A 17,259-nucleotide genomic window follows, 5' to 3' on the forward strand; every position below is an offset into this window, starting at 1 on the left:
CCACAGGTCAGGCCCTCAAATGCTCTGAGAACACTTTAGACGTTAGAACTACTGAAGAGAGACAGCCAGTTCAGGGCTAGCATTAACCTAGGGTAACAGGCCACAAAGGAGCACTGAACAGACACATGGAGAAAAGCATGCCCAACCAGGGTGCTCGCAGGACCTCTTCCTTTTACCCTACTGTTTACTGCTGTGCAAAAGGCTGTAAAATGTGAAATCAGTTTTGGAAAGAGCCTCTTAGATTTATAGCTAGACAAAACGGGGTAAAGTGAGGGGGGAAATCCCTAACACTTTCCATACTACTGCAGAAGCTTAAGTTCCACAGTTCAATACAGATACAGATTACTACAGAACATACACATACACTTTTTCCAGTGCCTCACTACCTGGAAGGGACGGCTGCAGAGAGCAGCGACACACCCTCTATCACCCGGCCGGCAGGAATAGTGGTGTTCTGGAAGTGCTCAGCAGGTGCCAGTTCCAAAACAGAACCATGATATCCTTGGTGCATAAGAGGCACTAGGTACGAACACTGCTCAGCCAACTACAGAAGGGATTTCTGGATGAGCTTTCCTGACAGAGACCACAGAAGTCTGGGCATGATCAAGTAGGCAGAGATACTGTGTAGAAAGAGGAAGAGAACCGAGAGGAAGATTTCCTTTCATATCCCTCCTGCCTTCCAGTGGCTGGTCCTTGTTGAACTGAATGTGGTACACAGTCCTACATCAGAACACAAGATCATGGGGACAACAGCCTTTGAGACCAGAAGTCTATTCCAGGGATTGAATAAGTAAACAAACACAACAACAACAACTACTACTACTACAATGAAATGAAACATCAGATTATTCAGATTGAGTCCCTAAAATTTCAAAGCTAAAACTATCTTGTTGATGACCCTTGTTTGGAAATGGCTAAAGAAAGGATACATTGTCCTGTCCTTCCCATAGGAAGGGACCAAACAACTTATGGAGAAAAGGTTTTTGAAAATTTGTTTAGTTTGCTAGCTAAGAGTCAATACTTTGCAGCCCTTAATAAGAAATAGATTATCTAGGTGAAATGGAGGGAAAGGAAGAGACATTCTTGCCTCGGGTGGCCGTAACTCAGGAGTTAGGGCACCAGACACTTCCTGTCACCTACAACTTCAACTGAGTCAGTGGTTCTGTTCCAGGTCCTGGCTTACTGACTCTAAGACGGAGGTCTAGGGGACAGCAGAAAGGTGGACTTTAAAAGGAGTTTCCACTACAGAGAGAAGGCTTAAAGAGAAAGATGAAAGCTCTGTAGCAGAAAGCATAGCTCCAGAAAGCACCCGAAACTCCGGAGGGCCCAGAGAGGGTCTCCAGAAATGGGAGATGAGCTCCCACATAGGAGGGGCCCCATGAGAGGGGAAAACTTGCTGGGCGGTTTTTCAAGGGTCTTCTTATTGGACTCAGGAGAGAAACCTGACAAAGACTGAGATGGTTTCTACTGAGATTGGTTAGTTTCTCTGGGCTTACTCTAAGCCCAACCAATTAGGGCACCACTGTCCTGTGTATTTCTCCCTGGCTCAACTGGATTCTGAGCTGCTCAACGCAGTCAGGGAGAAGCCCTCCAGAGCTCAGCCCTACTCTGTCTGTCTCTGACTTGCTCTACTGCTGCTGAGCTTGACTGTCTGCTAGTCATTAGCCCTCTCGGCACTGCAGGGCCTGCACCCTGCAGGACTGCTGGTCTTAGAGGATGCTGGGTCTGCTGGCCATGAATTAGACTCTTCCCTTTGTTATCACATTTACAGTATCAGCGTGTAATTTATCATGGATCTTTTTCCTCTATTGCCAATGGGTAGTTAGCTCTTTTATCACGGTTACCAAAATGTAGCTCTAGTTTTCCTTGGTTACCTCATGTTTAACTCCTTGTCCATGGGATGCTCTTCCTGGACCAAACGGAAGATAAATGTTATAACCCATTTTTACAGTTTGCTCTACCAAACTATATTATTAGCTGCATTAGAAGCAGGAACATATGAAGGAATACAACACCCTGTTTATGTTCCATGAAAAGTGGGAGTTGGGGTAGGGGTGGGGGTGCTTTGTGGGAACTAGCCAGCACTAATCTTGCCTTCCCAGAACCCCGTCCTTCCTCTTATCTAGTCAGCTTGGCTTATCTCATACCCAGCCTCCTCCTTGTTTATCTTCCTCAGCATTCCTGGGCCAGCTATTTTAACCTTCACATCCCCTTTAATCCTAATGTCTGTTCTCCCAAAAACAGTGGGTTGGGGATGTAGCTGTGTGGTAGAAAACTTGCCTCACATGCAGAAGGTGTAGGCACTGGATGTGACATCCAGTAGAAGGGAGGAAGAGAGTCATTTTTATATTTGAGTTGTATCTCAAGTACTAACAATGACATTTAAAAAACAAACAAACAAACAAACAAACAAACAAACAGAAAGAGGAGCAGGTGGGGCAGCCCAATGGGTGAAGGACTTGCTGATGACCTGCACTCAAGCCACATAACCCAAGTAGCTAGCACTGTTACAGTGAGATGGGAGGCAGACAGGAGAAACTTCTGGAAGCTATTGTGCCAGCTAATCTGGAGTATGCAGTGTGGCAGAAACAAATGAGATCCTGCATAATAAAACCAAGTTTGAAGGAGGGAGCCTGCTTCTAGCCAGTCTGCTGACTTCCACACCTGTGTGAGGGCACATAAACTCTCCACTCTTTGCACACACACTGAAAAAGAAATAAAGAGATCATGGCACAATCTTCAGTGGGGATGAATCATTAGATACAAGTTCATGGTGAACCATTAAAAGGATGGTCCAAATAACACTTGGATTCAATTCTCAACCCTAACACCACAAACAAGAAGAATAACAACAAAACCTTGGAAATATGGTGCTTCCACTGTAAGTAAGCTTACATGGAAACAGAATTTAACCTAACACCTTTTTATTAATTTATGGGAAACACAAAGGAGAGAAACAATCTTAAAATCTAGGACTTCTGAAAATCCACACAACGAAGACTCTGATTTATTTAACAAATATGCTGGAAAGAGAGACCCTAGCAAGTTAAACAAAACTAATCAACCAACCAACCAACCAACCAATCAACCAACCAACCAACCAACCAACCAAAGCAAGGATGCATCAACCAAAGCAGGACAGAGACCCAAGGGAAACCTGTGAATACCTTCTGTGTAGTAAGCATCTAGAATTTGAACAGTGACAGGGCATTTGGTGAAATTAAGGAATTACTATTAATTTTCTTCCAAGTCTTATGAAAGTATTATGATTGGTTATATTTCATTTGGAAAAATTAGTCTAATTCATGGTCATCCTTATGTGATTTACATATAGATGACATGATCTAATATCTGTGATTTACTTCAAAATAACAGATCCTGGAGGCAATAGGAGTCTAGGAGTGCAGACAGAACACACAGGGCAAGGGCTGATAACTGCTGGAGTTGGCCAACAGGTCAATCAAGATTTGTTGTTCTGTGCTATTCTGAAATTTTCTATGATAAAACCTAAAAGAATGAGTTAGATTTGCACAATAGGACATTAGTTTACCCTTACAACATAGTTTATAGCTATCAATTTAATACATAATAAATACTTCAGCAGATAAAACATGCAAAGAAGAAATATGCAGGCCACAGTCCATCTCAAGGTTAATCAATTACACATTGAGGACAAGTAAGGCCAAAATTAAGCTTTATTGAAAAATGCTTGGCAGACACAGAAATTATAACCAAATGTCCAAAGCATTGTACAAATGGTTTTATGGCATTGACTATAATATATTAAACTGTTTGTTAAAAGGAGACAAGGTTTGAAAAACAAAGTGAGTTTACCAATGAAGTTGTGATCTAGAAAGATGAAGAGCAAGGCTTATCCTCTTTCAAAAATAGAAAACTCTTTTCCATTTTTTGAACAGATCAAATATAGGACCATTAAAACAGCCTCACAAAACTTCTTAGGTGAAACAAGAGACGTCCTGGGAGTTATGAAAGCTTTTCCTTCAGAGTTCTGGATAGAGAAGGATAAAGAATTGGGCATTTCTTCAGGGATGAGGTTCACTCAGTTGGCATCTGTTTTCATCGAAAGCAGCATTCGTACTGAGCTAAGCTGCTCACAGCAGGAGTCCAGGAACCCAGGAAGAGTGGACCCAGCATTAGCACACATTCCACACCCAGAGAAGAAATCTACTTTTGAAAAGTACTCAAACATATAACATATGATCTGTAAGGCTCAAAGAATTATCACAAGTGTTCTAGAGAGGTGGTGCTGCCTTTAGGAGAGACCCTTAGTGCTAAGTGCTGATTCACTGTCTATTATTTTTGTAACTGCTATGATATTTAATAACAAAGTTCCCTTCTTTGACATTTACTGAATGAGAATAGTTGATTTCCCTTACTCATAGAATCCCTCTTCCCTCTCTTCAACTGGACTTTTAGAGCTTGGCCTGGTGCTTGGCTGTGGATCTCTGCATCTGCTTCCATCAGTTACTGGATGAAGGCTCTATGATGACATTTAGGGTATTCACCAATCTGATTACTGGGGTAAGACAGCTCAGGCACCCTCTCCACGACTGCTAGTAGTCTAAGCTGGGATCATCCTTATGGATTCCTGGGAACTTTCCTAGCACCAGGTTTCTTCCTATCCCCATGATGTCTCCCTCTATCAAGATATCTCTTTCATTGCTCTCCCACTCTGTCCCTGTTCCAGTTCCACCATCCTATTCCCTTATGGGAAACCTACAGAGGCAACCCAACCAAGCTAGTAGGAACTCATGAACTTTAGAACAACAGCTGTGGAGCCTCCATGGGACTGGACTAGGTCCTCTGCATAAATAAAACAGTTGTGTAGCTTGGTCTGCTTAAGGGGTCCCCTGGCAGTAGGATCAGGATCTATCCCTGATGCATGAGCTGGCTTTTTTGAGCCCATTACCTATGGTGGGACACCTTGCACAGCCTTGATGCAGGGGGAGGGGTTTGGATCTATCTCAACTGAATGTACCAGGCTTTGCTGACTTCCCATGGGAGGCCTTACCTTTTTGGAGGAGGGAATGGGGGGTGGGTTGGGGGATAGGCTGGGGAAGGCATGGGAGAGGGGAAGAGAGAGGGATCTGTGGTTGGCATATAAAATGAACAAAAAAATTCTTAAGAAAAAAAGAATAGTTGATTCAATCTGACATTCTGTTGAAAATATCTATTCACCTAAAAACTAAAGTGTTAATTGGCATTTTAATTGCTGTTAATTTTCTCACTGTACCTTGCTGGAGGAACTCTGTCAGAGTGTTTCTTGAGAATCAACACACTAGTTGCTAAGAGTCTGTCAGAGAATGCATGTTGTGAGTTGGGTCCTACAGGGTGGACACAGCATAGGATAAAACAACTTCAGGCAGGGCAGAGAGCCAGGGGAGAAGTCCTGGGCCAGGCTCAAGCAATTGAAGGTGTACTCTGTGTCCCATCAAGAGGCCTCAGCTGGAGCTGACAGGGTAGTGAGAAGTCCAGTGGAGGAAACACTATGTACAAGGACCTCTGGGAAAGAATGCCACACACTGGGACTGAGAATAACTGCATGGCTGGGTGCTAGTTACAAGAATAGCTCATACTGAGCAATGAGGCTGGAGCGGGACACTGGGTCGGCTCATGACCAGCGCTGACGCTGACTACGTCCATGAGTCTGGGGGTGGGGAGCTTTTTGAAACCTCCAAACATCTCAGGCTATTGCCAGGGCCACTGGTTGCTCTCTATACACTGACAGTAAAACCCTATTGCTGATGACAACACTTCCATATTTCACTGAACGTGGAGAAGTCAAGCTGGTGGGTGTCTAATTAAGGCTTTCACTCCTACTGACTAGTGTTCACGGAAGTATTGGAGGGTATTCTGCATGCTGCCAGAGGAAAAAGTAAACACCAATCCAACTACAAACCCTTCCATCTACAATGGTGACTGCCTGTGTGGTCTGTGGATGCAACAGTGGCACAAATGTGGGAGTAACCAACTACTTTGATTGGACTTAAGGCCCACTCCGTGAGATGGAACTCATACCTGACACTGCTCAGGTGGCCAAGAACCTGAAACTGGGCAGACCACAGGAACCGGGAAAACCCAATACTATTGTTCTGCTAAAGGAACAAAGCAGTAAGACGACTCCTAAGGACACTGCTATATCCACAGATCAGTGCCTTGCCCAGCTGTCATCATCAGAAAAGCTTCCTCTTACAGCAGATGGGAATGAATGCAGAGACCCACAAATGGACAATGTGCAGAGAATAAGAGGTTTGGGAACACTCAGTCCTAAATGGGATGGTGTAATCAAACCTATCCCCTCAGGGCTCACGAGGCTATGTGGAAGAAGAGATGGAAAGATTGCTGGAGCCAGAGGGGATGGGTGATTGCAAGGAAACAGTGTCTTCCAGACCTAACAGGAATGATGTGTATATGAACTTACAGAGACTGTGACATCATATACAGGGCCTGCACAGGTGCAAGCCAGACTGTGTCCCAGTGCTGAGAAGGGAAAGTGGACACGGGCTACCACACTTACCCAAGAAGCTATCTCTGATTAACATCTGCTTGCAAAACAAACAAACAAACAAACAAACAAACAACTGGTTTTCTCCAGTGAAGTCTCACAGGGAGAGAGGCTAGGGCCTAGGAAAGGGTATGGTGAGTCTCCACAGCCTAGTGGCAGGCAAGGGAAGGAGGGAGGGAGGGAGGAAAGGAGGGAGGGAGAGAGGCACACACAGGTGCAAACAGAGGGGACTGACTGCTGGGTTCCATTACCTAGGAAACCAGAAGGTATTTAGGGAGAAATACTTCAAAGTTCACTTATAGTTTACAAATTGTCATTACAACTGATCCTTTTGAAGTGTTAGCAGAAATATTTCACTTTTATAGGAATTAATACTGAAACATTCAGCTGAAATAAATGCTTCATTAATGGTGTAGCATAATTTTATTTGCTGACATCAACTATACCTTTTTTGTATACTCAGAGCTGGATATTAGTCACACATTCATTATGCTTACTGACTACAATTAATACAGCAATACAGTGTATCGATAATTACAAATAATATTAAGTCACATGAACATCACTTAGAAAGGTAAATTGATGAGTGCCTTATAAAGGGTCTTGAAGAGTAAGTTAGCCTCTTCTACCACTTCCTGTGAGGATATAGGCATTGTCCTCTCTGAAGGACACAGCTACACAGTACCACTGAATCTACACCTTAATTTTAGACTCCCAACCTTATTCTCCATAAACTACCTGGCTGGAGGCATTTTCTTATAGTAGCACAGAGAAATGAGAGCACAGAGGAAAAGGCAGAGCCACAGACATTTATTTTAATGATTAGAAAGCAGTATCAAGCAATATCAAGGTTGTCTTTAGTGTTCAAATTTGAAAACATCTTCAAGCCAGGTAGTGATGGAACATGCCTTTAATCCCAGCACTCAGGAGGCAGAGACAGGCGAATCTCTGTGAGTTCGAGGCCAGCCTGGTCTACAAAGCAAGTTCTAGAACAAGCAAAACTATACAGAGAATCCCTGTCTTAAAAAAAAAAAAAAAATGAGGGAAGAAAGAAGGAAAAGAAAAGAAAACATTGGATGCTAAGCTATTAGGGAAATGCAAATAAACACTACACTAAGATTTCATTTCACCCCAGCCACAATGATTATCAAGAAAATGATGTCAACAAATGTTAGAGAGGATTGGAAAGGGAGTTAAATTAGCTCAGGAACACAGAAATCAGGATGGAGGGTCCTTGAACACTAAAAACACTGCTATGCGGTCTAAGTCTACTCCACACGCACACCTGCATAACCATTTGCTGTGGCACTCTTTGTACAACTCAAGTTTTAGGATCAGCCTGGGTGACTGTAACAGCGATAAAGAAAGGGTTTTTGCTGAAGTGGCTTCTTTATAAAAAATCAGGTGTCCATAGGAGTGTGGATTTATGTCTAGGTATTCAATTCAATTCCATTGATCAACATGTCTGTTTTTATGGCAATACCATGTAGTTTTTAATACTATAGTTCTTTACTACAGCTTGAGATGAGGGATAGTGATACCTCCAGCAGTTCTTTTATTGCTCAAGATTGTTTTAGCACTCCTGGGTTTTTTGTTTTTCCATATGAAGTTGAGAATTGTCCTTTCAAGGTCTGTAAAGAATTGTTTTGGAATTTTGATAGGGATTGCACCGAATCTGTAGATTGCTTTTGGTAAGATGACCATTTTAAATGTGTTAATCCTACTGATCCATGAGCATGGGGGATCTTACTGTCTTCTGATATCTTCTTCAATTCCTTTCTTCAAATACTTGAAGTTTTTCTCATGTAAGTCTTTCACTTGCTTGGTTAGTTATCCCAAGATATTCTATATTATTTGTGGCTATTGTAAAAGGTGTTGTTTCCTTAGTTTCTTTCTCTATTTGTCATTTGTATATAGGAGGGCTACTGACTTTAAGTTAAACTTGTATCCCACCATATTACTGAAGGTATTTATCAGCTGTAGGAGTTCCTTGATGGAATTTTTAGGGTCACTTGTGTACCCTATCATGTCATCTGCAAATAATGATACTTTAACTTCTTCCTTTTCAGTGTGTATCCCTTTGATCTCCTTCAGTTATCTTATTGGTCTAGCTAAGACTTCAAGTACTGTATTGAATAGATACAGAGAGGGTGGACTATCTGATTTGAGAATAATCACTTTGACTTTCTCTCCATTTAATTTGATGTTGGCTATAGGTTTGCTGTACGTTGCCTTTATTGTGCGTAGGTATGTCCCTTGTATCCCTAATCTCTCCAAGAGCTTTATCATGAAGGGGTGTTGGATTGTGTCAAAGGCCTTTTTCCAAATCTAGTGAGATGATCATGTTTTGTTTTCCTTTCAGTTTGTTTATTTGGTGGATTACATTTACTGATTTTTGTATGTTGAAACATCCTGGCATTTCTGGGATGAACCTTAATTGATCACGGAGGATGACTTTTTGATGTGTTCCTGGATTCAGCTTACAAATATTTTATTGAGTATTTTTGCACCTACATGCATAAGGGAAATTGGTGTGTAATTCCCCTTCTTTGTTGAGTCTTTATGTGATTTGGGTATCAAGGTAACTGTGGCCTCATAAAATGAATTTGGCAATGTTTCTTCTGTTTCTATTTTGTGGAATAATTTGAGGAGTAATGGTGTTTGTGCTTCTTTGAAAATTTGGTAGAAATCTGAGCTAACACCATCTGGGCCTGGGTTTATTTTGGTTGGGAGACTTTTAAAGACTGCTTCTATTTCCTGGGGGGTTAGAGGTCTATTTAAGTTGTTTATCATATTTTGATTTAACCTTGGTTGGTAAGTGATACCTATCAAGAAAATTGTCCATTTCTTTTAGATTTTCTAATTTGGTGGAACACAGGTTTTTAAACTATGCCTTTGATTTCCTCAGTGTCTGTTGCTTTGCTCCCTTTTTCATTTCTGATTTTATAATTTGGATATTCTCTCTCTATCTTTTAGTTATCTTGGATAAGGCTTTGTCAATCTTTACTTTCTCAAAGAATCAACTCATTGTTTCACTGATTCTTTGTATTGTTCTCTTTGTTTCTATTCTATTGATTTTAGCCTTGAGTTTGATTATTTCCTGCTGTCTACTCCTCTTGGGTGTGTTTGCTTCTTTTTGCTCTGGAGCTTTCAGGTGTGCTGTTAAGTTGCTGGTTGAGATCTCAGAGACTAAGGCAGCAAGTACGGGGCCTACAGGAGTCTGCACCAGTTCCCCAGCGTGTATGCTGTGGCTGTTACTTTGCTTCTGTGAACTACTGACAGTGGAAGCAGCTGTGTCTTTGACTCTTTTGCCTGCACCTGCGACTCTTTTCCTATTGTCAGGTTGACTCGTCCAGCTTCGGTGTGACGGCTTCTGTCTTGTCTTATTATATTTTGTTTTGTCATATTTGGTTGTTGTCTACTGGTGGCCTGATCTTTTCTGAAGGGAGACAGAGGGGGACTGGATCAAGGAGAGAGGGGAGACGAGGGGGGAGCAGGGAGGAGTGGAGGGAGTGGAAACTGTGGTCGGGATGTATAGTATGAGAGCAGGATCTAGTTTCAATTAAGAGAAGAAAGTCGAGTTTTACTTGCTCATAAAGAACAATGAAGTTATGTCACCTGTGGCAAACAGATGGAACTGGAGGTTATCACAAAACAAGCCACTGTAAGAAAAACAGATGTTGCATGTTCTCTCACATGCAGAGTCTAGATTTTATTAACACACGTGATGTGAAAACAGAAGGAAGGGAAGACTTGGTGTGAGGAAGGGAATCAGCAAGAGAGATGAGACGACGTCAAGAGACCATCACTGAGGGGCAGGGAGTATGGTACAAGTCCAGGATACACCTGTATGAAAACACTGCAGAGAGGCCTGTTATTTTGTACAATGATTGCATGCTAATAAAAAAAGGGAGTTGCTGTTTTAAAAATTAAATAATCATGTTCATATAAAAAGGTATTTAATGATTCTGGTTTGGGCATTACTAAATGTAAATAGTGCACAATAAAAACCAAAGATATTTCAACAGCAAATAAGCTCATTGCCATCTAGTAAGAGTAACATATAATAAAAAGGACAATCATAGTGAGACTGATGACCAGGACAAACTCCTTAGCCAACGGCCACTGGCAGACCCAAGAGGAACTGGGGGTTAATATCAGCATGGCCACTCCCACAGAAACAGGAATTCATGCAGTCCATAGTAGTTTAGAAAAAGAAACAACTATTTGGTCAACCAGAAAGTTTATAAGAGGGCTCAGATCATGGTGCACACACACACACACACACACACACACACACACACACACACACACTTGCACACACACATAGAGTAATTTAAAATATTTATTTGATTGAAAAAGCAATAGCTATTTTAAAAAGATCTAAAGTGACAGAAGTTGCTTTCAGCTATCCCACAAACTTAACACTGGTACTCCACCACCAACCATCCTGTGCACTGATTTTTTTTCTCCTTGAATTACTGTAATAATCTTATTTCTGCATGTTTCCCTTCTATCCTTGACACTTTCAGCAACAATTAGGTATTGCAAGGGACTAAATTTCTTTAAATTTTTTTGCCAACACTCACAAGATCACAGAATAAAGCTGTCAGTCACTCTAATATCTACATGGAAAGGGAGTAATGTAGGAAGACATTCTGCATCTCTAAGCCACCCATGATCATAAGGTATAATTAATGGTTCTCAGGAGGTAAAGAATAAGCTACTACGTATGCATAAGGAATAGTACTGAATTCCACTATCACAAATGATTTAAACCAGTAGTAAAAATAACAAATGTCCTATCTTTGGTAGGAATATGAAAGCATGAATATAAAGAAAAACAGTTTAAACACATCTTGGTTGACAGAAGCCTATCTACAACTATCACCCTAGCTAACATGTGGAGAAGCCGAGAATGCTTCTAGACTTACCTGCTGGAGGCAGGCAGTCTTTCCAGTCAAAATAGCCTGCATATATCCCAGGTTCCAAGGATCCGACAATAGGATCTGCTTTTAGCTCAATGTAATTTTCAAAGAGTCGTTGGTCTAGTTCTTTCAGTGATGCCATGCTAACCTACAACACAAAACAAAGAGTATAAGATACCCATTTAAGAGTGAAGGAAAAATGAAATAATGCAAGTGAATATACAATGTATTTTAAAAAGAACATGTCTACAAAGTTCAGGTTTCTAGCTTATCTACCTTAGTAATAAGGAGAACTATTAGAGTGGCTATTTTACACAGTAAGAAACAGTTCCCATCTATGGAGTAGAGGTTATGCTTCAGAATACTTTAAACTTTCATTCTGTAGGCAGAGCAAACTGGTAGTATTGTGGAGAACCACAGAGGCTTCCTAGTGGGCACTTACTCAGGGTCAGAGAATCTGGGCTTGCTTTACCCAGCAAGCTGCATAATAGGATGATTTGACGATGGGCATAGTTACCAGGTGTTTTGAAGGGTCTACACTTGGCTGTACAGTGTGCTTGGATCTTGCAAGAGGGAGGTCTTTTGCCTCTCCCCTTGGCATTTGTATAAAAAGCCCTTTTGAATAACCGCCTAGCATGGCTGGTTATTGAACCAGGGCCCTCCCGAAGCTATCCTGTGTCTCTGCCTTTCTTATCATCTCCTTCTCCCAATCTATCTAATATTTCCTCATTCCTCTCTCCTCTGCCCAAGAACCCTTCAAAAGGTGGGAGCAGGTTGGAGATGGACTCTGGCAGACGCCCACATAGTATAAATACTAAATAGCCAGTAACCTACAATACAAAGGGCACCAACTGCAGTGTTACACATCAGTGATGTCATTTCAAGGCATCCTGCTCTAATAACCTATCTGTGGCTACCCTGGCATCCTCCAATCACATATTGGCAAGACTGAGATGTGTCTAAGCACTGAGCAGTCTGAATTTATACTATAGTTACTCCACACAGACACAAAATACAGGTCTTGCTCCCTCGTGGTTCAAACAATACACCAAAGATGCTACTAGAGAGTCCTGGTTTGAGTATTGCAGAGGCCCAGAAGTAGGCATAGTTCAGCACAGGACAGCTGTAGCTCCTGCTGGCAGTAAAGGCAAAGCAGACAGAGAGGTTGGCATCAGCCTTAAGGAGTGGGCTTAGTTTCAATGGCACTCAAATGACTAAGATACCATCTGACAACAAAGGTGTACTGGCCCAGGGTACTCTGTAGTGGAGCATGGCCAGTCTTCTTTCATGCCATTTACCCGAGGGACACACAGGCTTTTGGAACACCATACCTCAACTTCAACAAACTGATAAGAAAGTGGAATGCACATCTAAGGAGTGTACTTACTAGGAACCCAAGTACCCACCAACCAGTGATGAGAGCAACAGCAGGAACAGAACACAATGACAATCCTTCAGAAGGGAGCTAGAGTCAATCACAGAACATGATTTTATGGAGACACGACATATAATTTCCAAAGGGACTGAAGTGACAAGCAGCTTGTCATTCAAAGCACAAAGTGACACACAGAGAAATCTAAAGCTGGAGTTAGAACCAGGGAAGACGGTTCCAGGTGGCTGTATAACACAAACCCACAGAAAGTCAAGGGGGACAAATGAGCAACAAGAGAAGAGCACCAACTCCACAAGCAAAGATGACATTTTCACTGGCGTTTGAGCCAGTTTGAGCTATAGCAGATTGCTGAGCTCCAAGCTAGACTGATGACACTACATATCTAGGCACATGCTACAAGTTTTCAGTTTCTAAGTGAATATGGGGCAGAGGGAGGTGAGAATCTTTCACGTTTTGAGAAGAAAGTAGCAACACCTACAGAGAATAAAGGATCAGTGTGAGTTCTGAAATGCCATCCTCAAACCTGAGATCACTGCAAGTATCTACAGGAGTAAAAGAACCCAAACTCAGAACCATGTCGATCCCTTAACTAAGTGCAGAAATGCACATTTGGTTATGAAAGCATTCAAGGAATGTATCATATACATTTGTGAGAAAGGGCACTGACCTAGAGTCAAACAAATCAGACTGGGGAAGAAGGAAAACAGTGGCAGAAAATGAATCCAGGTTCTTTCCCCAAGTCCTCCATGCCTACTATCTACAAACAAACCGAAAAGATTAGAACCATCCTAGAAAAGTGAAATATAAGTTCTAAATAAGTATTCGTTTCAAAAACGTTTTTGTTTTATGTCTTTTGTCTGCATGTATCTATGTGCACCACTTGTATGGGGTGCCTGCGGAGGCCCAGAATAGGACATCAGATCTCCTGGAAGTAGAGCTACAGAAGTTGTGAGCTGCCATGTGGGTACTGGGAACCAAACCAATGTCCTCTGTTGTAACAGCAAGTGTTTTTAACTACCGAGCTATCTCTCCAGCTCCAAAGATTCTTTAAAGTAATTTTGTTTTGTTTTGTTTTGTTTTTGTTTTTAGAGACAGGGTTTCTCTGTGTAATAGTTTTGGTGCCTGTCCTGGATCTTGCGCTGTAGACCAGGCTGGCCTTGAACTCAACAGAGATAAAAAGCCCTTTGAATAACCTGCCTCTGCCTCCCGAGTGTTGAGATTAAAGGTGTGCGCCACCACCACCTGGCCTAAAATAATATTAAAAGAGGGTAGGGAGTACAGTTCAGTGGTAGAGCATATGCTTAGCATGTCAAAGACTTGCTGGTCCTTAGGAATGGCCCCCTCCAAGCCCTCAACAAGAAATTCTTAAGCAAAAAGTGGCTGACAACAGAAAGGGGTCATACCTAAACCCATGTGGAGATGAGGCAGCGAGGAAAGAAACTTGAGCTGCAGATGTTTAAGAGAGAAGTTTAAAAGAAGACAGACTTAGAATTAATGGTTTAAACTCCCAAGGAGCAAGTAAAATAGAAAATTAAAGTGGAAGGGAACAAATTCAGTTGGAAAACCATTAATACCAAACATAGGTTTCAAAGTATATGGGTTTTTTGAAAAAAGAAAAATGTGGGATGTAGCTCAGGAGTAGAATACCTGCCTAGTATGTGCAAGGTCCTGGGTTAAATACCTGGTGCTGCAAAAGGAGCTAGGGGATGAGAGGGCAGGTGGGAAAGGAGGGAGGGAGGAAGAGATGAGGGAAAGGAAGAGCAGGGAGGAAGAGATGAGGGAAAGGAAGAGCAGGGAGGAAGTGGAGGAAGAGATGAGGGAAAAGGAAGAGCAGGGAGGAAGAGGAGGAGGGGATGAGGGAAAAGGAAGAGCAGGGAGGAAGAGGAGGAGGGGATGAGGGAAAAGGAAGAGCAGGGAGGGAGGGAGGAAGAGATGAGGGAAAGGAAGAGCAGGGAGGAAGAGATGAGGGAAAGGAAGAGCAGGGAGGAAGCGGAGGAAGAGATGAGGGAAAGGAAGAGCAGGGAGGAAGCGGAGGAAGAGATGAGGGAAAAGGAAGAGCAGGGAGGAAGAGGAGGAAGGGATGAGGGAAAAGGAAGAGCAGGGAGGAAGTGGAGGAAGGGATGAGGGAAAAGGAAGAGCAGGGAGGAAGAGGAGGAAGGGATGAGGGAAAAGGAAGAGCAGGGAGGAAGTGGAGGAGGGGATGAGGGAAAAGGAAGAGCAGGGAGGAAGAGGAGGAGGGGATGAGGGAAAAGGAAGAGCAGGGAGGAAGTGGAGGAGGGGATGAGGGAAAAGGAAGAGCAGGGAGGAAGAGGAGGAGGGGATGAGGGAAAAGGAAGAGCAGGGAGGAAGAGGAGGAGGGGATGAGGGAAAAGGAAGAGCAGGGAGGAAGTGGAGGAAGGGATGAGGGAAAAGGAAGAGTAGGGAGGAAGAGGAGGAAATGATAAGGGAAAAGGAAGAGCGGGGAGAAAGGGATGAAAGAGGAGGTGGGAAAGGAGGAAGGGGTGAGGGGAAAGGAAGGGAGGGGAGGAAGGAGAGGAAGGAGATGAGGGAAAGGGAAGGAAGAGCAGGGAGGAAGTGGAGGAGGGGATGAGGGAAAAGGAAGAGCAGGGAGGAAGTGGAGGAAGGGATGAGGGAAAAGGAAGAGCAGGGAGGAAGAGGAGGAGGGGATGAGGGAAAAGGAAGAGCAGGGAGGAAGAGGAGGAGGGGATGAGGGAAAAGGAAGAGCAGGGAGGAAGTGGAAGAAGGGATGAGGGAAAAGGAAGAGCAGGGAGGAAGTGGAGGAAGGGATGAGGGAAAAGGAAGAGCAGGGAGGAAGAGGAGGAGGGGATGAGGGAAAAGGAAGAGCAGGGAGGAAGAGGAGGAGGGGATGAGGGAAAAGGAAGAGCAGGGAGGAAGTGGAGGAAGGGATGAGGGAAAAGGAAGAGTAGGGAGGAAGAGGAGGAAATGATAAGGGAAAAGGAAGAGCGGGGAGAAAGGGATGAAAGAGGAGGTGGGAAAGGAGGAAGGGGTGAGGGGAAAGGAAGGGAGGGGAGGAAGGAGAGGAAGGAGATGAGGGAAAGGGAAGGAAGGGGAAGAAGGGAAGAGGGAAAAGGAAGAGCAGGGAGGAAGTGGAGGAGGGGATGAGGGAAAAGGAAGAGCAGGGAGGAAGAGGAAGAAGGGATGAGGGAAAAGGAAGAGCAGGGAGGAAGTGGAGGAAGGGATGAGGGAAAAGGAAGAGCAGGGAGGAAGTGGAGGAAGGGATGAGGGAAAAGGAAGAGCAGGGAGAAAGGGATGAAAGAGGAGGTGGGAAAGGAGGAAGGGGAGGAAGGGGTGAGGGGAAAGGAAGGGAGGGGAGGAAGGGGAGGAAGGGGATGAGGGAAAGGGAAGGAAGGGGAAGAAGAGAAGAGGGAAAAGGAAGAGCAGGGAGGAAGGGGAGCAAAGCAAAGTTCCTGGCAAGGCCATTCTGGAAATGAAGCTGGGGCTGGGAGACCACTCAGTTGATAAAGAAAATGTCATATATCTACTTAGAAAGCCACTCATGTCAAAGATCCAGGCCATAAAAAGACAGTTGTGGTTACACAAACTTTTAATACCCACAATGGGGAGGCTGAGACAGGCAAACACCCGGAAATTACTAGCCAGTCAGCCTAGCATGATCAGTGAGCAACAGTTCTTGGTAAGAGACTCTGTCTCAAAAAAACCAACATGGACAGCTCATAAGGAATGACATATGAGGTTGAACCCTGACCTCTACATGCAAGTACATTTAAACCATGCACACCTGCACACACACAAATATAGCTGCATACATATGAACATACATACACACATTCCTGCACACTTACTCCCTAAAAAATGGGGGGGAAATGTCCAATAACAGAAATGAAAGTGAATACACTACACTGGCAGGCTAAAAAGAGGTTATTACAGTTTTATTCCAGGAAGTCTGATAACAATGAGAAAATGGACAAACTCAAAAGTCAATCGAGGTCATTCTTTTAAAAAGCTTTGCACTTGCTACTCTTACAGAGGACCAGGGTTCAATTGTCAGGGCTTTCATTTGTTGGCTTACAACCATCTGTAACTCCAACCCCAGGAGAGCTAATGCCTTCTTCTGGCCTCTGTGGGCACCCAAACATACATGGCATATACAGACATACATCAGCAAGATAAATCTTCAAAACTTAATTTGAAGAGCCAGGCAGTGGTAGCATATGCCTTTAATCCCAGCACTTGGGAGCAAAGGCAGGCTCTGTGAGTTGGGGGCCATCCTAGTCTACAAAGCAAGTTCCAGGACAGATAGGGCTGTTACACAAAGAAATTATGTCTCGAAAAACCCAAAATAAATAAATGAATAAATAAATTTGGAACAACTGAATATTATTGTAAAATAAAGTGAATAAATATAAAAAATAAATAAATTTGGAAGAAAA

General features: G+C 43.1%; 1 protein-coding gene across 2 annotated transcripts in view; it reads right to left on the reverse strand.

The window, feature by feature from the left end:
• Exoc2 (exocyst complex component 2) overlaps positions 1–17,259 on the reverse strand; it is a 143,001-nt gene that overhangs the window by 28,360 nt on the left and 97,382 nt on the right. For both annotated transcript variants that reach the window (XM_042278314.2, XM_042278316.2), the window contains one exon: positions 11,461–11,602. In XM_042278314.2, coding sequence (XP_042134248.1) covers positions 11,461–11,602 — 142 coding nt within the window. The remainder of the gene's footprint in view (positions 1–11,460; positions 11,603–17,259) is intronic.

This window comes from Peromyscus maniculatus, chromosome 5 (genome assembly GCF_049852395.1).
Source record: "Peromyscus maniculatus bairdii isolate BWxNUB_F1_BW_parent chromosome 5, HU_Pman_BW_mat_3.1, whole genome shotgun sequence".
NCBI lineage: Eukaryota > Metazoa > Chordata > Mammalia > Rodentia > Cricetidae > Peromyscus > Peromyscus maniculatus.